Source organism: Halictus rubicundus, chromosome 10 (assembly GCF_050948215.1).
Source record: "Halictus rubicundus isolate RS-2024b chromosome 10, iyHalRubi1_principal, whole genome shotgun sequence".
In the NCBI taxonomy this organism is placed as follows: Eukaryota; Metazoa; Arthropoda; class Insecta; order Hymenoptera; family Halictidae; genus Halictus; species Halictus rubicundus.
The window spans coordinates 7,861,564-7,884,265 of NC_135158.1; the positions used below are offsets into that span (position 1 = coordinate 7,861,564).

The 22,702-nt window shown below is 38.3% G+C and overlaps 3 protein-coding genes and 1 long non-coding RNA gene across 6 annotated transcripts; 1 reads left to right on the top strand and 3 right to left on the bottom strand.

The window, feature by feature from the left end:
- Positions 1-79: 79 nt before the first annotated feature.
- Positions 80-10,446, bottom strand: LOC143357629 (uncharacterized). The gene is made up of 16 exons (XM_076794149.1): positions 9,848-10,446; positions 9,343-9,595; positions 4,661-4,764; positions 4,111-4,446; positions 3,696-3,971; positions 3,563-3,582; positions 3,491-3,519; positions 3,066-3,105; positions 2,853-2,907; positions 2,683-2,793; positions 2,370-2,585; positions 1,918-2,170; positions 1,487-1,590; positions 1,071-1,406; positions 616-885; positions 80-417 (listed from the first exon to the last, which is right to left on the bottom strand). Exons 1-16 carry the CDS (start codon positions 10,118-10,120, stop codon positions 349-351), a joined length of 2,745 nt encoding a protein of 914 aa, XP_076650264.1. The 5' UTR covers positions 10,121-10,446; the 3' UTR covers positions 80-348.
- On the top strand, positions 10,438-17,843 carry LOC143357838 (uncharacterized). 3 transcript variants are annotated; one of them, XR_013082888.1, is made up of 4 exons: positions 10,438-10,671; positions 10,779-10,993; positions 11,521-11,632; positions 17,734-17,843. It is a non-coding gene; the product is annotated as an uncharacterized LOC143357838 (long non-coding RNA). The 3 variants fall into 3 exon arrangements; XR_013082889.1 differs by lacking the exon at positions 17,734-17,843 and having other exon boundaries at positions 10,438-10,660; positions 11,521-11,740; XR_013082887.1 differs by lacking the exon at positions 17,734-17,843 and having other exon boundaries at positions 11,521-11,728.
- On the bottom strand, positions 11,794-14,298 carry LOC143357833 (odorant receptor 13a-like). Its single transcript, XM_076794465.1, has 6 exons — positions 14,081-14,298; positions 13,528-13,780; positions 13,223-13,323; positions 12,637-12,972; positions 12,158-12,433; positions 11,794-12,006 (listed from the first exon to the last, which is right to left on the bottom strand). Exons 1-6 carry the CDS (start codon positions 14,276-14,278, stop codon positions 11,959-11,961), a joined length of 1,212 nt encoding a protein of 403 aa, XP_076650580.1. The 5' UTR covers positions 14,279-14,298; the 3' UTR covers positions 11,794-11,958.
- Positions 15,271-22,443, bottom strand: LOC143357630 (uncharacterized). Its single transcript, XM_076794150.1, has 17 exons — positions 21,772-22,443; positions 21,067-21,319; positions 20,578-20,681; positions 20,196-20,522; positions 19,613-19,888; positions 19,390-19,446; positions 19,207-19,293; positions 19,017-19,097; positions 18,835-18,910; positions 18,637-18,772; positions 18,314-18,588; positions 17,806-18,068; positions 17,136-17,388; positions 16,942-17,042; positions 16,362-16,697; positions 15,602-15,877; positions 15,271-15,410 (listed from the first exon to the last, which is right to left on the bottom strand). The coding sequence occupies exons 1-17, from the start codon at positions 21,964-21,966 to the stop codon at positions 15,363-15,365; spliced, it is 3,144 nt and encodes a 1,047-aa protein (XP_076650265.1). The 5' UTR covers positions 21,967-22,443; the 3' UTR covers positions 15,271-15,362.
- Positions 22,444-22,702: the final 259 nt, after the last annotated feature.

The window sequence follows — 22,702 nt, forward strand, 5'->3', positions numbered from 1 at the left end:
ACAAAAAATGTAAGCTCGGTGGGGGCGTGAGTTTGACTGGTGGGACAAGCGGATTCGTCGATGGCAATCATCCGAAATATGGTAAGGGAAACGGTCGTGTGGTATAATTGGTGAACACATGCACTGGTAGGAGAAATGACCTCCCCAAACTAATAGTCACTCGCAGGTATGCCTTGTACCTGAGTTTTCTACTATAATACGTGTTTGAATGAAAAAATGTATTAAACAATTTTCATAGAATCAGTTTTATAATTCCAATGACTGTAAGATAAAAAGTTAAAAATGAAATAACTTTTTTCGATCGGTAGTTCTAGTGTTACATATAGGTGTTCCATCAATATAGTAGTATTAACCATTTCCCATATCATCCAATGTTTGTCTCACCAACATGAAGTACGAAGCTGCTGTACTCCATACCTGTAAAAATATAATTTGCATGTACATACAGAGTGCATACAAGTTCTGAAGCATCTGTTGCACTGTGAATATGCTATGCCGCACACATTCTCGCGTGCAGTAACATGATCGCAGTCAATTTTACACATCTACTCCAGACAAATGTTACACTGCTACGCATTTTATCAATCTTTTTGATAACACCTTAAAACGAGTTACCTTTGTGTACGTTTCTAAGGTTATAGGAAAGAATCCACGAGCTGTAATGTAGCAAGGGACGTTGGCCCTCATAATGATAAGTATGACGCTCTTCCGTAGCATTCTTCCATACTTATTGAAGGTCAGATTACACCATGGGGAATTGTAAACTCCTGTGGCTACTTTCACACTTTCGTGCATTACACCATCGCAACTGTAGGTGAACATCAAGAGATGGACGAATGATGTGAGCAGGAAAAATAGGAAAATGAATCGTCTTGCAGAATCTGTCTGGACAACAAATCGCACATGTAAGTAAATTCACTGAAATGTACATTGCAAATCAGAACACTTCAGAATTCTTTAAATTTTGCACATTTATATTTTAATTAATAATCAATATTTAAATTATACTGTGAAAATGTTAACATTTTCGTGAAATTATATGCGATAAAATGTAGTTTATTTGTACTAACCATGAGTGCTTGGACTCCGTTGAGGCAAATCACTAAACTAAACGTGACTATGTCTCCCAACACTATTAGATTGAATGTCGCTTCCAGCTTTTTGCAATATGCAAGAAGTACTTGGTGATGGTGAACATAACTTATGAACGTAACATAAACATCCTTCGTGGAATGCAACATGCAGACTTGCAAATCTCCGAGAAGATTTAGTTTATCATATTTATACCTCAGGTTTGTTAGTCTGTACTGTAGTATACCAAATTGTGAGGCCACGTGTAGGTTCATAATACATAGAAAATTATCGAAACAGAAGTAGGCCACACAGATTTGATAGAGAGACAACACCTGTTTCAACAATTATAAAATTCAATTGCCGCCCTGAACATCGAAGTAATTTATTCAAAAAGAGACTAAAATGGTAATACCTCCAGAGTAAATGCTATCTCGTAGTACGGCGTCATAGTCACTGGCAGATCTATCCACAATTTGAACGGAAGCACTCTATTCGATTCGTTTTTTCCAATATTTGCTAAAATTGAAGTTGAACAAATTTTACTCTAAAAACTGTTAATGCAGTTTAATGTGAAGAATAGATGCAGAAGGATCTATATATTTTCAAAATTAAAACAGTTTCAGGGTGAATAGGAGTGTTTCAAATAAAAGAAACTTTAATTTGAAAACTGAATTTGTAAGTCCACTAATCGAGCTTCGAAGTCAGACTGCTTTTGTTTCAAACACTTCTTCCGTTTGACAGAACTGTAATAATTATGCATACGACTTCTCATAGCTGGCTTATTGTAGATAAATATTGTAAATTAAAGGATCTGTTAATTTCCGTTTAATTTCATCGACTCACCCATTAACGGGCTCACAGCGTAAGAAAACGCTGTCAAATGTGCAAACAAAGTAAGCAGTCCAATAAAAATTGTACAGAGACTCGTGCACCGGTGCACTATACTCTTTTCATGATTATCGTAATCCGAATTCAAAAACTGTTCCTGTAGATGGTGCACTAAACTGAAGAAATCCTTTCTATGCGGATACAGTACGCATATTTTGAGCAGGCCTCCGAGCACCGTTAAAATGTTGACGCTAATAAACAGATAAGCCTGTTCAATTTAAAAAAATTAGCTTCACCTTGAAATTACCCCAGTACCTATTTCATGCACAAAAAAAGAGTTTCATATTATGTCTCACAATTTTTATAAAAACATCTCTTTATCATTTACACAGTCGCAAGATGTAAGATGTTGCGAGTTGAAATGGACACACTGTAAATGGTTGTATATAAATTGTCGAAACACTCACGGTAAAATCACCCTTGGAATAATAAAAATCAGCTGTTTGTACGTAGACAGCGAAAAGTAATAGTACAATGGTGTACGTCAGCGTGACATTTCTGCGACGTTGTTCGACGGGGTCAGCAGACACCCAAAAACCGATGACCTTCATGAAAAATGATGTCAACGCGATCGAAAAATCGTCGGTCCGCGTCTCGGCCATTTTGAGTTTCGAATAACCGGATAACAGTTACTGACATTGATCTTAGCACGCCACCCTCAGCCTTCAATATTCCGATACGCTTCCTTCGATTGTCATTTTCCTCGCCGCTTTGACTTACCGATCTTCTGTACTCCTCGAATATGTGCTTATTATTCATACTTATTGCTACGTGCACGTATTCATTCAACGCGGAACAGAAAAGAGAGGGTATTACCGCCACCGATGTATCCTAAATGCCGTTTCTCAATAGTCGACCAGACGACGAGATTCATGAGTTATGCATGATACCCAGTACCCAAGAACAGTATGTATGATACCCAAGCCTATCAAGCCCTCTGTGAATCTAGATCGCGACTAGCTGTCACGCGACTCAGAGAAAGACAAACGCAAAATACAAAATGAAAAAAGTGGTGGAAGATCTTGCAAAATGGTTGGAACTGCTGCAACGTGTTTTTTATTTGATCAGTGTACAGTGATTTTTCGACGGGACTAAATTATCGCCTTAGAAGGATATCCACTTGTGGTAATTTCATTGGACTATCTACTGACAAATAACACATATTGATAATGTGCGGACTGGTCTATCAATCGGTCACGGCAATATTTCAACTGTTTATCGAAAAAATTATGAAAAATGTAATTTAAAAAATAATGTTTCCTTTGATCTATTTGAAATTATAATAGTGTAGGATTTGATTTCGAATCGTTATCTATGATTAGGAAACGAATAAAGTTTTGCAACTGCATATTGCCCCACAACAATGAAAATCATACCAAAATGAAAATCATAGTTCTTTTCTCTTGAGGTGCCCTATTGCAGTGAAATTTTTTTTATCGAAAACCTCTATAATATATTTTTATGCCTTTATAGTGAAATAATTAGTTCTAGTTAAATCTGAGCAATCTTTCAATATAATCATATTCACCGTCATCCATAGACATAGTAGTGCTAATTCTAGTCAGTATCGTCCATCATTTCTCTCATTAGCGTGAAATACGAAAATGTCGTAGTCCACACCTATAAAAAGCAAAGTATACAAAAACAACCAAGATCACGATTCGACATACATATATATATACACTGTAGGTCAACTGACCAAATGATCAAATTATTATATTACTCTTTCGTACCTTCGTGAATGTTTCCAAGGATATGGGGAAAAATCCTTTGGCCGTGATGCAACATGGAACTCTGGACTTCAGGATAACAAGTGTGACATCCTTCCTCAACATTCTTCCATATGTATTCATCAACAACGAATACCACGGAGCGGTAAAAATTGCTAAAGCCACATTCAGGCTTTCGTGTGTGAGTCCGTCGCAAGTATAAGTGAACATTAATAGTTGAGTGAAGGTCGTGCCCAGGTGACATATAAATGTCACGAATCCCCCATGTTCTGAATCTCCCTGGAGAACGCATTGCAAATACAAGTAAAGTTCATCGCTTATTATATTCATCCAATTAACACTTATACGACCGCATTTTCATTTTGCATAAAATTTCAGAGTTCATTAATGATCTATACATCGATCTATTTGTACTAACCGCAAGTAATTGAATTCCGAGGAGGGTGAGTATCAAGCTATAGCTCAGCATTTCTCCCAACACCATTGAACTGAACACTTTTTCAATCTTCCCGCAATATAAAATGAGTCTCTGGTGATATTGAATATTAGTTCTGAACGTTACATAACATACTTCTGAAGCGTCTGGTAAGGGTTTTTCTCTTTTTTCATCGGAACTTCCTCTCCGATTCGTATAATTCAGTTTGGACAGTCTGTACTGTAGTATGCGAAACTGCGTGGCCACGTGCATGTTGAAGAGGTACAGAAAGTAATCGAAGGAACTGTAACATGCAGCGATTTGGTACAGCATTAAAAACTATTACAAAGACAAGCTTGGAATTTATTTACTTCCATCTCTTTCGAGGTTTGGATGGGATGTTATTCGACATTCTACTTTTAGATAACGATATTTACTCGAACAATGAATATTTATATTTTCGATAATAAGAAAAGAAAAATTTCGTAGTTCTAGTGTTAAGGATTGTGCTAAATTTTTTATACAGGCTACAAAACAAGTAAAGTGGCAATACCTGAATTACAAACGTTATCTCGTAATACGGCGTCATACTCAATGGCAGGTTTATCGGGTATTGGAACGGAAGTAGTCTATCCGATTCGTTTTTACCAAAATTGTCTATAATTAATAGTGTCAAACATTTAAGTTTGCAAAATTGGATGATTCGTCTTTGAAGTAGAACAGTGTTTAATATAATATGTTTCGTGATCTTTTGTAAGCAACACATGAATATTACAAAAGAATTTTTCCTACGTAACACAGATTGCGAAAAAGTTCAGGGTAGAGAAAAAAGGTTGCTTCTTGCAGCCCGTATTTGCAAACTACCCGTTTGGTTAACAAAAAGCGTGGCTAACATTGTAGTAGTTGGTTATTGCTAAATGTTCAGCTTTGATTTGTTAACTCACCTATTAATGGGGTTACCATAAATGAAAGCACAGTAACATTAGTGAACACTGTGAAGCTGCCGATTCCAATTGCAGAGAAGCGTTTGCAATTGTTCACCAATTCCTGCTCTCGTGTGTCGTAATCCGAATGCAAAAACTTTTCATTCAGATCGTGCACTAATGCAAAGAAGTCCTGCCTGTGCAGATACATTAGGATCAATTTGAACAGACCGAGAACCGTGGTTAGAGCCAGGAACGATGTGTATACAAACTCCTACAAACGTAAAAATCGAGCATCTCCATTCACTGAAAACCTCATTATTTCCATATGAAAACATCACTATATTCTAACAGTCTGTATAAGTTATGCCACTTACGGTCGTGTTGTCCATGCTGTTGATCGATGCTATTGTTTGCATGGCAATACCGAAACAAAGGTGATAACACGTATAAACTATAACGAGATATCTGCGGCATAGTTCTGCGCGGTTTTTGTACATCCAGATCCCGGTGCATCTCGTGAAGAATGATATCAGTGCGATCGCGAAATCGTCACTCCCCGAGGAGAACATTCTTACTTTTGAGTGATAACAGGTCTTGCTACAAAGCGAGCCCACATCACTCCGATATACTTATGTCAACCGTTTCATCTGTCGAACAGCTTTAACTAAGTGACATTCAGTATTCATCAGCAGCCTACTTCATATCTTTTCTTATTACTACCTGTACGTGGAAAGACGAAAGAAATCTATTACGTTTCGTGCATACTGTATGAGATTTGCGGTTTGTTGTTAGTGGAAAAATCGATGGGATTCGTGAGTTATGTATGACAATGGAGCACCGACAAGTCCTCTGTGATTCTCGAATGTAACTAACAGTTGCATAGGACAAAGACAAATTCGAAATACAAAAAATGTGCGTGCACGAAGAAACGTCGTCGTACACGCAACAGCAAGGGGACAGGACTTCGTTGACATTTATGTGCTTTATATCATTTTAACGTTCGAGTCGTTCTCTTCCAAATGCATTTTGAATTTCTTAATTTGGCTCAAACGGCTAGTTCTTTAAAAAATTATATGGTGTCGAATTAAACAGATTTATCATAGACTGATTAGTTTCACACGGTACCCAATCCAAAAACTATAAAGCCCTCTGCGAATCCAGTTCGTGACATACGCAAAATACACAATGAAAAAAGTGGTTGGAGACTAGCAAAACGGTCGGAATTGTTGCAACGTGTTTTTTATTTGATCAGTGTACAGTGGTGTTGTCGACGAGACTAAATTATCGCTTTGCAGGAGTATCCTGTTCGATTCGAATCTCGATGACAACGCGCGGATGGTTGGAATTCACCAAAGGTTGTAAATCCTGAGCTCCGTTATGCTCCGAACACGTTCTCTCGCGATGACGCTGTTTCGCTACTCGTCAAATTAATTTCAAGTAGCTTATGCAATGGTCGAGTCGCTAAATGTTTGAAAGAAGCGCGTTTTGTCCCAGACCTGCTAGAGGGGACTCATCCAGGAAGTCTAGCTTGTCTAGCATGCCTTGCCTTAAACGGTCCCGGAACGATGGACTTGTGCGATTGACGTCCCGAAACGATGGACTTGTGCGATCGATCGACCTCTTCGGTCTTTGTCCCATCTGTCGGAGAGCTAGACTGTTACCAACTAAACTCCCTTGACTTCGAGAGCCGAAATTCTCGTGAGGATTCCTCTTCGTTGCTTCAGGGCGATCCTCAATAATAGAAGAGATGCACTGATTGGTTCTGCCGAATGCTGCATTACTCAATCAGCGCCACCCTGATGATTTATCACCCTGTTTAGGCGAAATAAATGGGCCTGACCCTGGGGAGCGTAAGGTGGTAAGTTCTCAATTTACGACGCCTCGTAACTCAAGAGGAAGCGAAAACAATCGGAATGCATGCAACGGTTCAAATGGTCGCCACATGATGCACCATGCCTAATCATCGAAAAAACTCACTTAGTCAAGATTGTGCCACTAATAACGTTCGAAGAAGAAACCCCACGTGTACGGTTCTTTCGCGACGGAACGCAAGTAATCATAGTATAGATAACATTATTGTGGTATCAAATAATCAAGATGATAGCTCTTACCACGGCAACGAATTCACAGTTCTTTTTTCTTAAGGTGTCACGTTGCAGTGACATCTTATTATCAACAACCTCTATAGAACATTTCGATGCCATTAAAAGCCTTTATGCCTTTGAATTAATTGGTTCTCGAAAAATCTGAGGAATCTTTCAATATAATCAAATTCACCGTTATCCATGGACAATAATAGTGCTAATTCTAGTCAGTTTAGTGCACCATTCCTCTCAATAATGTGAAACATGAAAATGTCGTAGTCCATACCTATAAAAAGCAAAGTATACAAGAATTACCAAGATCACGGTTCGACATATATATATACAGATACACTGTAGGTCATTTGACCAAATGATCATATTATTAGAGCCACTGCGAAAAAAAAAAACATATTTATCTTCAATGTGACAGATAATGGTGCCTACAATGTTTCCAAATATATATTTTCGATTTACAAACGTGAAAATTTTATGAAAAAACACAAAATATTCGCTGTAGCTGGAGTTTTGTTTAAAAATTGATCATTTGGATGCAAATAATAATTTAACCGAAGTTGCTTTGATAACAGCTACAATATATTATTTTAAACGCTAGTTTTACACTTTACATAATGCCATTTAATAAAAAACGAAGGCAATTTGGATTTATTGTCCATACAAATATTGTTGGGAATTTTTGTACTTCAGTTCTTAGTTAGTTACCTGAAAATTACTGAACTGCTGTTCGAAATATTGTTTTTAATTGTTTTTCTTATTAATTTTTCGTACCTTCGTGAATGTTTCCAAGGATATGGGAAAAAATCCTTTGGCCGTGATGCAACAAGGAACTCTGGACCTGAGGATAACGAGTGTAAGGTCCTTTCTCAACATTTCTCCGTATTTATTCATCAACAACGAATACCACGGAGCGTCGAAAACTGCTATAGCCACGTTCAGGCTTTCGTCTATTAGACCGTCGCAAGTGTAAGTGAACATTGATAGTTGGACGAAGGTCATGGCCAGGTAAAATATAAATGTTAAGAATCCCCCATGTTCTGAGTCTCCCTGGAGAACGTATTGCAAATACAAGTAAAGTGCATCGCTTATTATGTTCGCCCAATTAACACTTATACGACCGCATTTTCATTTTGCATAAAATTTCACAGTTCGTTAATGATCTATACATCGATCTATTTGTACTTACCCAAAGTAATTGAATTCCGATGAGGGTGAGTATCAAGCTATAGCTAAGCATTTCTCCCAACACTATTGGACTGAATACTTCTTCGATCTTCCCGCAATACAGAATGAGTCTCTGGTGTTGTTGAATATTAGTTCTGAACGTAGCATAACATCTTTCTGAAGCGTCTGGTAGGGGTTTTTCTATTTTTCCATCGCCACTTCCTCTCCGAATCGTATAATTCAGTTTGGATAGTCTGTACTGTAGTATGCGAAACTGCGTGGCCACGTGCAAGTTGAAGAGGTACAGAAAGTAATCGAAGGAAGCGTAACTTACAGAGATTTGGTACAGCATTAGAAGCTATTACAGAGACAGATATAGAATTTATTCTATACATTTTACTTTTAGATAGAATAATGATAACATCGAATTCACTCAGATTTCCTACGATTTTGCTTACAATATTTACGCGAATAAAGACGTTTCTTCAAACATTTCTCGTGAAAACATTTTTATAATTTCGATAATAACAATAGATAAAATTCGAGACAAGTCATTTTCATGCATTTGGAAATTCCAGTGTCAAAGAATGTGCGAAATTTTTTGTGCAGGTTACAAAACAAGTCAAGTGGTAATACCTCGAGGAAAAACGCTACTTCGTAATACGGCGTCATACTCAATGGCAGGTTTGTCGGCACAGGGAACGGAAGTATCCTATCCGATTCGTTTTTTCCAATATTTTCTATAATAAATAGCGTCAAACATTTAAGTTTCCAAGACTTTACGATTCTTCTTTGCAGTGAACAAATGTTTCATAAAGAGAATGTTCAATGTAATATGTTTCATGCTCTTTCGTAAGCAACACATAATCATTGCAAAATTGCTTTTTCTACGTAACCCAGATTGAGAAAAAATTCAGGGTAGAAAAGAAAAAGTTGCTTTCTGGAGCCTGTTTTTGAAATCAATCTGTTTGGTTAAAGACGAAAACGTGGCTAACAGTGCAGTAGTCCATTATTATTAAAAGTTCAACTTGAATTTATTAACTCACCTATTAACGGGGTTACCATAAAAGAAAGCGAAGTGAGATAAGTGAAAAGTGAGAAGCTACCGATTCCAATTGCAGAGAGACGTTTGCAATTATTCACCAATTCCTGCTCTCGTGTGTCGTAATCCGAATGCAAAAACTTTCTATTCAGATCGTGCACTAACGCGAAAAAGTCCTGCCTGTGCAGATACATGAGGATCATTTTGAATAGACTCTGACTCGAGGCTACAGCAAGGAAAGTTGCGTAAATAAAGTCCTACAAGCATAAAAATCAAGCATCTGCATTCACTTGTATGCCGAACAGACCGCACGAGGGTTGAAGACCTTGGTTAGGTAAATCCGAGTCTCGAAAATTGTATAATCCTTACTTCAAGTATTGATCGATATAAAATTATTTGAAATTATATAAAAATACGCAGTGCTTCAACAAGCACAATTTCACTGTAAAATCGCCCGGTTTTTGCACCAAGATCTTCATTTGGTCTAGACTAATTTCCAAACCACTTACGTTCATGTTGTCCGTGCTGTTAATTGCGTTTATCGTTTGAATGACTATACCGAAACAAGCTTGATAACACGTGTAAAGCATAAGGAGATATCGGCGGTATAGTTCTGCACGATTTTTGTACATCCAGATCCCGGTGCATCTCGTGAAGAACGAAATCAGAGCGAACGAGAAATCGTCACTCCTCGAGAAGAACATTGTTACTTTTGAGTGATAACAGGTCTTGTCATAAACCCAGCCCACATCACTCCGATATACTTTTGCCAACCGTTTCATCTATCAAACAGCTTCAATTAAGCGACATTCGGTATTCATCAGCAGCATACTTAATATCTTTCCTTATTACTACCTATACGTGGAAAGAAGAAAGATATCTATTACGATTTGTGCATACCGTATGAGGATTGTTGGTGGAGGAAAAATCGATGTGATTCTTGAGTTATGTATGATACTAGACCATTGTCAAGCCCTCTGTGAATCTTGATCGTAACTAACAGTTGCATAGGGCAAAGACAAATACCAAATACGATAGATGTGCGTGCACGAAGAAAGGTGGTCGTACACGCAACTTCAAGGGGACAGGACGGCGTTGGCATTTGCGGCATTGTATGAACAGAAGTACGACAGTGTTCAGCATTGAATTAACAGCTATGATGGTGCTGTTGCTGGATAATCATGGTGACAGTGAAGGAAATGTTGGGAGAGTGCGAAAGATTTTGTGCATTCTTAATAGTAGTATGCGTTAAAAGTGCATATCTTGCAATACTTCATAAAAATAACGAGGGTCTGTTCAAGAGGATCTGTTCACAAATGGAGGTCTGTTTTTAGTAATAAATATTGTCATATTAAGAGGGTATTGAGTAATCGACGTTTTCGGTAGAGGGAAATCATTTTTTGTGATACGTGTAATTAATATTTTCTATGTAAATGGCAGTGCACAGTTATTTTCTCGATGTAATAATGGACCACCTGTTGCCTGGACAACTTGAATAACCGACGGTACTCAGTAATTTCGGACATCCACATCGGTCTACACTTACCCCCGACAAAACGAAATATTTGCTAGACCAGTAATTTGCACAGATGGCACGCCATGGCGGTGCAATCATATGGTACCTATGAGTGACAGATGACCGATTATGAGATCAAGTATGTATATCACGAGTATTAACAAAATCAGATGATACATGTATTAAAACATCTCTATACACCTGGCTCAGCAGTACTTAATCACTGAAATGCAAATTTTGTTCGCTTGTGATAAAAATGAGTAGACGAAATGGAAGATAGTAAAGTATCAGGAAAGTGTAAGAATATTGCTATATTATTTTGGACGTATTAAAATATTTAAAAGTATTAATCTTCTAGTTAACTCTTGCTACTTAGAATTGATGTAAACAATTTTTATTTTGCACAATGATTCGTATGCGTCCAATCATTTGAATAATTACTGAACAATTGAAATTATGGCATTGTTGGCATTTAAGATCGTTTCGTTGGTGTCACATCGTTTTCATTCGGCCAACCATTTTTGTTGATTATTGTTGATCGATATAACTTCATTTAGAAGTTCTTGTACACTTCAGCAATTAAAAAGTGTAATTTTCTTTTTATTTGTTTCACCAACTTCTCGTTTCATAACATTACATGACATTAATAAACAATTTTGTTCACAGGTAAATGGCCAACCTAATCTTTCAAATTGAGAAAAATACACGAAGAAGTGACAGCATGATAGAGGCCAATCATAATGGTTAAAAGAAGCTCATCTCTTGTGAAATCGTAAAGGTCCCATCAAGGTCATCATTATTTCTTTTTCAGATAATACTTTATATTTTTGTTTATGATACTTCTTTAACACGCATACGATATCTGCAACACTTACTTTTGTTCGATTAGGTTTAATGGGGCTTTCAAATTGCACTTAAAAGAATGCAAATTGTTTACTGGCATTAATACCAGTTTCAATATTATGAGCAGTATCAATATTGAAAACATTTTTATTGGAAACTATATCTCACTCTATATAAATACTGTACACATATGCAAGTTGCATAAGACTCTGTGTTATTCAAACGACCATCAAAAAATAGATTGTCTCTTCATCGAAGTATTTAATACTGCCTTAGAAGCGTGAAGTAAGACGCGGCTGTACTTAGAACCTGTAACAGACACGGTTGATACACAATTCTATTTTATTGTCATTACAGTGACATTTTCCTCTCGAAGTCTCACGTACACATAGATTGTTTGCTCAGACGAATATACAAATTTTCTATTTACTTGCCAAGTGAATTAATAAATGTTCGGCACCTTGGTATACGTTTCCACCGATACGATAAAGAATCCACCGGCTGTTAGACAGCAAGGCACCCTCGATCTCACCATGACAAGTTGCAAATCGGTTCTCAACATTTTCCCGCTGGTGTTCATCGGTAAATTTAGCCACTCGGTCTCGTAAACAGAGTCAGCGATTCCCATGCTCTCTCGCACCACGCAATCGCAGCTGTACGTGAACATCAGCAGTTGTGACATGGTCCCGATTAGGTGAAACGTAAAGACCATGCGTCGGTAGGGCGAAGATTCGCTCTGCAAGGCACGGAGAATTAAAAGTCTATAAAGATTTGAAAAGAAAACATGCAGAGAATGAAATATCTTAAAACACGTGGAAAGAAACGAAACCGAAAACTAGAAATCTAAAAATATTTGGAAAGAAAAGAAACGAAAATATTTGGAAAATGTAATTAAAAAAGCACATTTAAAATTCAGCGTTTCTTTGCTTTTCTACTAACCAGAAGCATCAAGTAGCCATCGAGACATATCAATACGCTGAAAAGTAGTATTTGCCAGAGTACAACTAACGTGAACACTTCTTCCACCTTCTCGCAGTATCTGATGAGCGCCTGTTGCTGCCTAACGCAGTCTTTAAATACGGTATAACAATTGTCAGCATAATTGGCTGGTAATTCACTCGTTCTTCCATTATCCTTTTCCGCTTTATTTCCTCTGTGTATGTTCAAAATTCTATACTGTAATATACGGAACTGAGTGGCCACGTGAAAATTCGAAATGCACATGAAATTGTCCACGCAAATGTAGCCGATGCCATAGGCGACCAAAACGAAAAACTGTCAACACGAGAAAATATGGAAATCTCAACTTCCTATGTGATAAGTAATTTCATTTTAGTAGTGTTCAATCGCATATGTAAATTATCGAAAACACGATTCCAGAATGCACTAGAAAGCGCGACAAACACTCTTTCTATTGGATTGCATAGAATTGCAATTATAAAGTCGTTGCCTCGTCTTACGCCGACGATATAATACGTAACAAGATGAAAAAAAATTTGTCCAACAATCTAATCGTTTGCAATACCTGCGACAAAAATGTTATCTCAAAAATGTACGGCTTCATAACTAGATCGGTATGCAAGTTGAACGGAAGTGGTCGAGCCGATGCATCGTGTCCAAAATATCCTTAAAAAACCGGAAAACATCTTGATATTATTTGTAGAATCTAATGTCGTGTACGGAGAACTCTAAATATTTGTTTCTTGTGGTCATTGTATTTGCTCTTCCAGCAGTATCTGATCAAAGTGGCGGATATTGTGCGCACAAAGGCTCGAAACTTTTGAAAAATCAGCGTCTGGTGTCAAAGTGAATTTGAGTCGATCGTCTTACCAATCAGCGGTTCTATCGTATAGCTGAAAGCCGTTCCCTGAGCGAAGAAATTGAAGAAACAAATGAACACTACGCTAATGTATCTGCACTGTTCCATAAGCGCTTTCTCACGAGAATCGTAGTTCGTGTGCCAAAATCTCTTCTCCATGTACGCAACCAACTGGAAAAATTGCGGTCTACGAATGTAGAGTGCGCTTATCTTGCATAAGACCAGTGCCACTGTTACGATGTTGCACAGCGAGAAAATGGTCTCCTAGAATGACAAGAAACCGAACTAAAATGAAAACAAGCTGCTTCTTTTAATACTTTTAATAGGTCGAGAATGGTGTAACGATATTCCGAAAATCTTCTGTCTTCACTTTGCATTTCACCCATTCATTTTTGTCACAAGTGCACAGAACCCGCAGTTTCGACGTGTATACTCGTCACGGAATAAGATTACTCGCATTCGCGTTAGAATTCGGATGTTTTGACAATTTTCGACTAGACGTTTTCGTTATAAATGCATAAAATCCGCGGTCTAATCGTTACGCTTACACGATGTTGCACTTACTTCGAACGAGTTGCCGTAGGAATAGTAAAACTCTCTGATTTCGGTGTAGGCGCCGAGAAACATGAACGTTATCGAGAAAACGAACGCGTTCCACCGTTGTCGTTCCTCCGCGGGGTTGAGGGCAGGCCAGATCCCGGTCAGTTTCAAGTAAAAGGAAGTCACTAACCGGGAGAAATCAACGTTCTCCTTCGCGCGCATGATGGATTTCGAATGGATCGACTTTGAACTTCGCGCGGGAACACCTCCTGGAGGATCATCAAGGATGCAAAGGTCGAAAGACTTCGCGCACCCTGGGACTTTGATCTAAGTTCTTACCCTGTAGTCAGGGCTCGCGTGCCTTCCAATGACCACCAGGCTACTTGTTCGTTACAGTCCGCTCATTTTCCTATGCGGAAATGCTGCCGTGGAAAATACCTGGTAGCCGGTGCTCTTTGGGTGTAAAATTAGCATAATGTGCGATCGATGCGCTCTGCATCATTCAGCATGATCACAGCGTTTGAGAGAGTACGTGGAAATGCTTGCGGCTCCCTTTGCCTGTAAAGAGGATTCAGTATACCTCAAGTCGTTAGCTAATATTAACGTTAGTCGGTAATAGATGGTTTGTCACTGACATAGGCATTTCGGCGAACCATTTTACTGTAGCAGTGAATACTGTTGAATCTGAAGTGTTCTGTTCGAAATGCTCCCCGAGGTCTTACTTTCAATAATGTAAAAATTAATTGCGTGTGCGTGTACGTGTGAACTTTAGGTGATGGAAGGTGTTTTTGATGTTTAGGAATTGAAGTGATACTTTTGTGATACTTTTCTGCGTTTCCTGAAAATATTTTCCAAAGGACTGAAATATTAGGTGGTCCCATAAGTTCGTGCCGTTCACTCTTGTTCCATTTAAATTCTTTCATTCCACAACCTCTTCTGACCTTTTTGGCAAAGACATCATACCGTCACTATACAATTTCTGCGGCTTTTCATTAAAATACTGTTCAATGGTGAATAATATAAACATATCCACAGCACGAACTTATGGGACGACCTAATACAATCTTCCTTAAATGGAAACAATAGTTGCAGTTATATTTTGAAAGTCAGTAGACGATATTAAAATTGTTGGTCCTTGTTGTAAGGGTTAATATTAGTAGGATTAATATAATGATTTTATTAGAAACTATATTTCACTCTATATTAATACTGTACACGTATGCGAGTTGCATAATACTCTGATTTGTACGCCTAATATAAAATTTCGTTTGGCAATCAAAAAATAAATTATTTCCTCAGTGAAGTATCAGTAGTTCCTCAGCAGCGTGAAGTATGACACAGCCGTACTTAAAACCTGTAATAGACATTGATAGCAACAATTTTGCATCGAGTAGTATACCTACGTACTACCATTACAATAGTAGTTCACGTCTGACAGAGATATTTATATGAAAATACTAACCACCTCTGGGTTATTTATTCTTCCATCGCAAAGACCGTTAGTCGAATATAGATTTACAAGAAAGATTAATAAATATCCATTACCTTAGTATACGTTTGCAGCGACACCATAAAAAATCCACCGGCTGACATGGAACAAGGTTCTCTTGACCTCATTATGACCAGTTGCATATCGTTCCTCAGCATCTTCCCACCGTTATTCATCGGTAAAACTGTCCATTGAGCGGTATAAACGGACTCGGCGATTTCCGAGCTCGCGCGCATCAAACAATCGCAACTGTAGGTGAACATCAGCAGTTGAGTTATGGTACCGATTAGGTGAAACGTAAAAACCACGCGTCGGTAGGGCGACGCTTCGTCCTGCAAGACAATAGAAAGTCAAAAACCCAAACAAGTTCGGAGAATCGCTGAAACCTCGTCCCTTGGTTTTCCAGTACTTGAAGGTACATTCTATGTCGATTCTATTCTACTACGCCATTACTGTGCGGGCCGCACAAGAAGTCCCGTGAAAGGAATGCGGGGCTGATTGGTCAGAGTGGAAGGGGCACGCCTCTAGCTGTTCCATTGGCTAAAGCGGTTGCATATACTATAGCGTGTGACGTCAAAGCCTAAGCGTTCTGCCGTCCCGCGAGACTTCTTGCGAAGCACGCACAGTACTCTATTCTATTCGGATGTTATTTCAATCTTGTTTTATCTGAAAGGATTTACTTTAATCCTCCATCTTGTTTGATCTCATTCAATCTTACTCAAACAACAAATTGCTTTTACATCTTCCGAAAAATTTCGTGAAACGTAGTGTACGCTCTTCTAGGAGACGCTCATTCGTTTAATTGCGTATACCAACCAGAAGCATTAAGTAGCCGTCGAGACATATCAATATGCTGAAAATTAACACCTGTCCCAGTACAATTAACGTGAACAGATCGTCCACTTTTCGACAGTACGAGATAAGTGCCTGGTGTTGTCGAATGCAGTCTCTAAACACTGCATAACAATTGTCCGCGTAACAGGCTGACAATTCTCTCGATACTCCACTATGTTTTTTCATATTGCTATTTTTGTGCATGTTTGTGATTCTGTACTGTAGTATGCGAAACTGAGTAGCCGCGTGCAGATTGGTGATGCACAAGAAATTGTCGACGCAAAGGTAGCCAATGCCGTACAGGATCATACATAATGTCTGTCAACATATAAAATTATAAACAATTGTTGTATACAATAATTGTTAATATTCCAGCAAGTGATTAATAATAATTACGGATTTTATGAATTTATGACAAAAAATGAGCACATTTGGATTAGAAGTAAAAAGATTAAAAACATTTTAGTCTAATAAATATAGTCTAATAAATAGCTCGAATGGGATAGAAAATGTAACCACACAAATATGAAAAAATGTCCAAGAATTTAATCAGTTGCAGTACCTGAAACACAAATGTTATCTCAAAAATGTATGGCCTCAGAACAAAATCGTTATAGAAATTGAACGGGAGTCTTCGAGTCGTGACATTGGCAGAAAAATATTCTAAATAATGCGAAAAACGTCTAATTATTATTCGCTGAATTTAGCGTTGCACTCTCGCTCGTATCTGAATAAATGATGTGTCGATAGCCTTACCAACAAGCGGTTCTATCACGTAGCTGAAAGCCGTTCCTTGAGCGAAGAAATTGAAATAGCAAATGAACACTATGCAAAGGTGTTTGCACTGATCCAAAAATGCTTTCTCGCAAGAATCGTAATTCGTGTGCCAGAAATTGTTCTCCGCATATGCAATTATGTCGCAAAGTTGCTTTCTATGCAGATGCAGTATGAACATCTTGCATATGACTAGCGCCACTGTCGCGAGGTTGCATGTTATGTAAATGATTTCCTGGAATCACAAAAACGCACGAAATACAAAAAAATATATATATATATATGTAAATACTCGTTAAAATTGATGAAATATCGATACGTGTAGCACTCTTATAGCAATAAGATGTCTTCATAATGTTTTTCTCACTAGTCCTCTTCGTTAAGAAGCGAAGTGATTTGACACATTGAGAGCTCACTATTACCAACGACAAGGGAGCTTAACTTCATTTTCAGTCTCGTAACACTTATAAAACACTTTCACAAATATGAAATTACCTATTCCCCAATTCGAAAATGACTCCGGCTTTCCTAGTCGGTGTCATCTCTTTGTTCGTTTAGAGCCTAACAATTTTGTTCGTAGCGACAGCACACTAACGTCCAGGTGTCTGGCAGATTTCAAGAATCGCTGTCACACACGCTTACGCACACTCACTTGGAACGAAGTGCTATAGACGTGGTACAGATCCATCAATTCGACGAACACCGCAAGAAACAACAACGAGATCGCGAATGCGAACGAGTTCCTCCTGTGGCGTTCCTCGTCTGGGTTGATCGCGGACCAGATGCCGGTCAGCTTCATGTAAAAGGAAGTGACGAACAGAGAAAAGTCTTTGGTCTCGTCGGCGCGCATGTTGAGTTTCGAATGTCTCGGATCGATCGGTTTCAAACTGCCCGCGAGAACCCGCTCGAATGATCAAGGATGCGGAATCCAAGGGGGCTTTTGCGTGCCCCGCGACTTTGATCTACTTCTGCCCTGTATTCAGGCCGAGCGTTTCGTCGCATGACCTCGAGTTTACATGTCACATCTTTTCATTTTCCCCGTACAGAAATGTGGCTGTCGAGCGTCCGGTAATTGACGCCTGTGGGTAGCAAAACGGATCGTTCGATCGGTGCACTGTGCATGATTCAAAGGGGATGATTGCTTAGCACCTGGGACATACTTGACAGCACGACTCGGGGCTTGCTCTGGTAAGTAGGGTTCAGTTTAATGTGACAGTGACCAGTGGTCTGGGAGGCGCACTTATCAAGAAAACTCAGGACGTTCTTTGACACGTTCCCAATTACAATGTTGAAACGTTTGTTGAATAGGACATATCTTCTGTATGAAATATTCAAGTAATTTGGCAGGAGAAACGTACAGTAACTATGGTTGTTGTACTGTGTATTATGACTGCAGATAACATAGTGTAGAAAATGAATTTGACTATCTTTAACACTAGAAGTATCAAAAGATCAATGTGGTTACAATGCAAATAAATGAAACAGTGTCACGAATGAATTTCCATAGCAGTGCTTCTGTGTTATCCACCATTGTGAAACTAGCATGTTAACACGGATTATTTCGATCCCTTTGGTAGTTCTAGTGCTGAGGAAACTGGGAGGTTGTAGACGCCACGTATCTGTGATAGTAATAGCGAACGTATTACGGTCTTCTTTTTAATCATGTGAAAAGGAGTTCTACGTGTGTGGATTCTATGTAAAGGGAAGTATTTTTGTTGTTTAGGAATTGAAAGGAGTTTCGTGAGATAAAAGCAGTTCTGAAAATATTAAAATTTATGCTTCGCGTTGATCTTAAATCATTCCACAACGTTCACTGTCGTATTCGTCGCGTTAACAGTAATGGAGTTTTTCTTTTATATACACTTGGCCACCGCTGGATTCACCAATAAGCAAAGTATGCACGTGCCTAGGGTACAAGGAGAAGGGAGGCACCATAGGAATTTTCTGAATTTTACATCCTTTAGGTAGTAATAATATTTCTAAGTGTTCAGAATAGTGGAACAAACTCTTCAGTAAAATGATTGAAAATGCCTAAGAAATCTTACAGGTCCACCTTATGCACCTCTGCTGCGTTGATCCTGTATAAGGGAGCCCCAAAATCTTTTAACTGCTTAGGGCCTCTGAAGATCTCAATCCGGCACTGCACTTGGCTTATGTGGTAATTTTACGTATGAAACATTTAGTGCAATGTTCGTATGAACATTGAATTTTGATTTCCATCTTCATTTGTTCAAACACTATCGATAGTCTGTTGTCTTAGTAAGGTAAAGTACGACATTGCGGTGCTGAGAACCTGAAACGAGAAACAAGGAAGACAGTTTGCATAATCATTGACATGATCGCCTTCGTTTCGATTGCTTTATAAAAATGAGAAGATCAAATGCGTAGTAAAAAGAATTTTTTATTCGAAGTCTTTCTAAATGCTGCAAGATTAAATGCAGAATAAATTAATACCTTACCCCAGTGTACGTTTCTAATGATACTGGAAAAAATCCGCTAGCCGTAAGACAACAAGATCGGCTCGATCGTAAAAGCATCAACAATACATTCTTCCGTAAGCTCTTACCAGCTGTGTCCATTGGCATAATTGGCCACGGTCCAGACAGTATAGCTTTGCTAACGTCGGAGCTTTGTCGTATAATGCCGTCGCAACTGTACGTGAACATTAACAGTTGACACAGCGTGCCCATCAAATTCATGATCAGGCTGACGTTACGAGACGGAGGTATATCTGCCTGTGTACATATTAAGCGAGTAAAGAAACAAACGACAAACGTAAGTTACTATTTCATTATCATCGTACAGTGATTTCTCTATATATGTCGTCAAGCTCTGGATGATAAACGTCGCAGAATTATCCCCACTACCGCGGGGCCGAGAAGCTCGAGATGCCTCGTACACCGAGGAGTGTAAACGTAACACGGCTCGGGTATGTCAAGACCCGTGTTGTTCATATATATATATCGAGAATTCACTGTATATTCTTTTGCACATGTCATACAAAACCCAAAAAAGTGTTTCTAAACACGGCTATGTGCTCACCAAAAACAGCTGGTAGCTCACGAGGCATATTATCAAGCTCAGAAACAGCACCTGTCCGAGTATGATCATCGTAAATACATTCTCAACATATTTACAGTACTCGCCAAGCGCCTGGTGATAACGAACGCAATTTGCCAACTTCGCCTGATAGACTTTTGCACATTCGGACAGGCTTGCCTCGTGATCGATCTGTATCTCGACGCTGATGTTCAAATTATTCAGCCTGTGTTGCAATATGCGAAATTGACTAGCCACTTGCAGGTTTACGAGGCACAAGAAATTATCGAAACAAATGTAACAGATACCGACATGATACACGCACAGAATCTGTAGAAAAATAATATTAATTACTGTTGCATAGGATGAAGAAGAATGGAAATACCTGAATTGTGAACAGTGTCTCAAAGTACGGCGACTTCCCTGTGGGAAAACTGACCCACATGTTGAATGGTAACACCCTGTCTGTGTCGTTTTTGCCAATGTTCGCTGAAACGTAAATACTTCTGCATTATTAATAAACCGTCCAATTTTGAAAGATATTTACGAAAATACTGTTTGAAATTTTATCATTTTATTAGATGTGTTTAGAAATTAATTCCAAGCTGTGTGGAATTTTAATGGAAAAGTCGCAATCGATTATTACTTGTTAATATATTATTATTAGTATAGTCTTTCCATTCTCGTTTCTGCATTTTTGTTAAGTCCCAATTTAATATAAAATTGATTACACTATTTGATACATTTTAGATGAAACCAGTTTAATCCGTTTAAAATTTTATTTAGTTCTCGGGATTAACGAAACAATTCACCGCCTACGTACAAACAAGATAAAAATTATATTTTTATAGTCAATTGTTGATCTTTAACTTACCAATTAGAGGTGTCACCATGTATCCAGCACAAGTACCTTGAACACAAAAGCTAAGTACAATGATGAAAACTCCAGACACCCTTCTGCAATCATCCAAAATCAGCTTTTCCTCGTAGCTGTAATCCGAATGCCAAAAATTCTTTTGTGTGTACCGAACTAACTCATGGAATTCTGTTTTGTGCACATATAAAACAGCAATTTTGAAGAGAACGATCATGAGGTACAAAATATTACACGAAATAAAAACGCAATCCTAGAAATGTAAAATAACAACAATTAATCACGTGCACACGATCTTCAAATGATTCGTGTTAACTTTATTTTGACGTTATACAGGATATTCTTTCGTTTACTTGGTGTAAATTATTCTATTTATTTACTTATCAAAATGGATCAAATGGGTAACGTTATCTTCATCGAAAATTTTACTAATCATTTAAATTGATAAGTTATGTGTAAAAATGCAGATCTGTATACAATTTTCCATTTTAATAGTTTATTTTATAAAAATTAAATTGGAGGAAGAATCTCTTTAATTGAAAGAATCTTAATGACTGGAAGATTTGTTGTAGAGAGACTATTACGAACGCAAATTTTTTCTTGCATTTCACACATTTTCACTTGCCATAAATGCACAAAGATCCCCAGCCTAGTGATGTGTTAACAATAACGTCTCGCTAGGAATGTTCAAAATGGCACACTCACGCTAACGTTCCCCCAGGAGTAATAGATATCTCGGAACGCGATGCATGTGGCAATCGAGATCGCGTTGATCGTATAGATCAACGCAGCATTTCTTCGTCGTTGTTCGGCCTCATCGGCCGCCAGCCATAAGCCGACCGATTTCATCAACAGGCATGTCCACTCGATCGAAATGTCTCTATTCTGTGCCAGTCGCATGGCAAACTTTGAATACCTGCAACATATTCGTCCCCGACTCTTCCAGGAACTCTTGAATTGATTTCCCGGGTGTCACCTGCCTCCTGGAATCTCTTGACGTCGTATCTACCTGTCAACCCATCCACTTATCGATTCTCTTTAACGACAAACACGAATTTTACTCTCTTTGCAACGTCCCTCACGCGTGAAACAAAGGCGTTACGAAGTTCGAGACAAAAGTGCATTATTCATGATTCAAGAGCTGCAATTGAATCGCCCTCGTTCACTGTTTCAAAGAGTAGGCGCGGGATCCGTTGCTGGTGCGTCTTCTGGCGAACTTCCGATTTTGCCGATACTGAAGTTGCCTGACTCTCTTATCCGGTGGACATCAATTATTGTGAAGTACCCTCTATTTTGCTTAAATATTTTCGGATATTTATTACCGACAAATTGCGCGAGTAGAAAAATAAATGCAACATTTTTGCACCTTCTCTAGGCATCTTCTCTTTTTTACATCTTATTTAGACCATGCACATGTTTCTGAGTCTGAAACATGCAAAACTGTTTCGTTAAATTCGTGTTCCTTTCGTGGAGGACATTAACAAGTTGCACTTATTTTGCTACTCAGACGTTCGGCCAGTAAATAGTTAGTTTGTTAATATATAATTTACTTAAGAACATATATCAAAGAAAAGTTAGAATTTCATTTCTAACTTGTATTTTAATATACTATTTATTTTGGGTGCAATATTATGAA

Bases quoted from the DNA above. Each gene is read 5' to 3' on its own strand.
- LOC143357629 (XM_076794149.1), bottom strand. From the start codon at position 10,120: ATGAAACGGTTGGCAAAAGTATATCGGAGTGATGTGGGCTGGGTTTAT. The intron at 4,765-9,342 runs GTGAGTTAATAA...TATTAATTATAG, and splicing joins TATGGTAACCCCGTTAATAG to ACAATTTTGGTAAAAACGAA. The intron at 3,583-3,695 runs GTACGAAAGAGT...TGCTTTTTATAG, and splicing joins CCTTGGAAACATTCACGAAG to GTGTGGACTACGACATTTTC.
- LOC143357833 (XM_076794465.1), bottom strand. From the start codon at position 14,278: ATGCGCGCGAAGGAGAACGTTGATTTCTCCCGGTTAGTGACTTCCTTT. The intron at 13,781-14,080 runs GTAAGTGCAACA...TTGTCATTCTAG, and splicing joins CCTACGGCAACTCGTTCGAA to GAGACCATTTTCTCGCTGTG. The intron at 12,007-12,157 runs GTGCCGAACATT...TGTCTGTTACAG, and splicing joins CGGTGGAAACGTATACCAAG to GTTCTAAGTACAGCCGCGTC.
- LOC143357630 (XM_076794150.1), bottom strand. From the start codon at position 21,966: ATGCGACTGGCACAGAATAGAGACATTTCGATCGAGTGGACATGCCTG. The intron at 18,589-18,636 runs GTTTCATTTATT...TGATACTTCTAG, and splicing joins GGAAATTCATTCGTGACACT to TGTTAAAGATAGTCAAATTC. The intron at 15,878-16,361 runs GTTGGTATACGC...ATTGTCTTGCAG, and splicing joins ACGGCTACTTAATGCTTCTG to GACGAAGCGTCGCCCTACCG.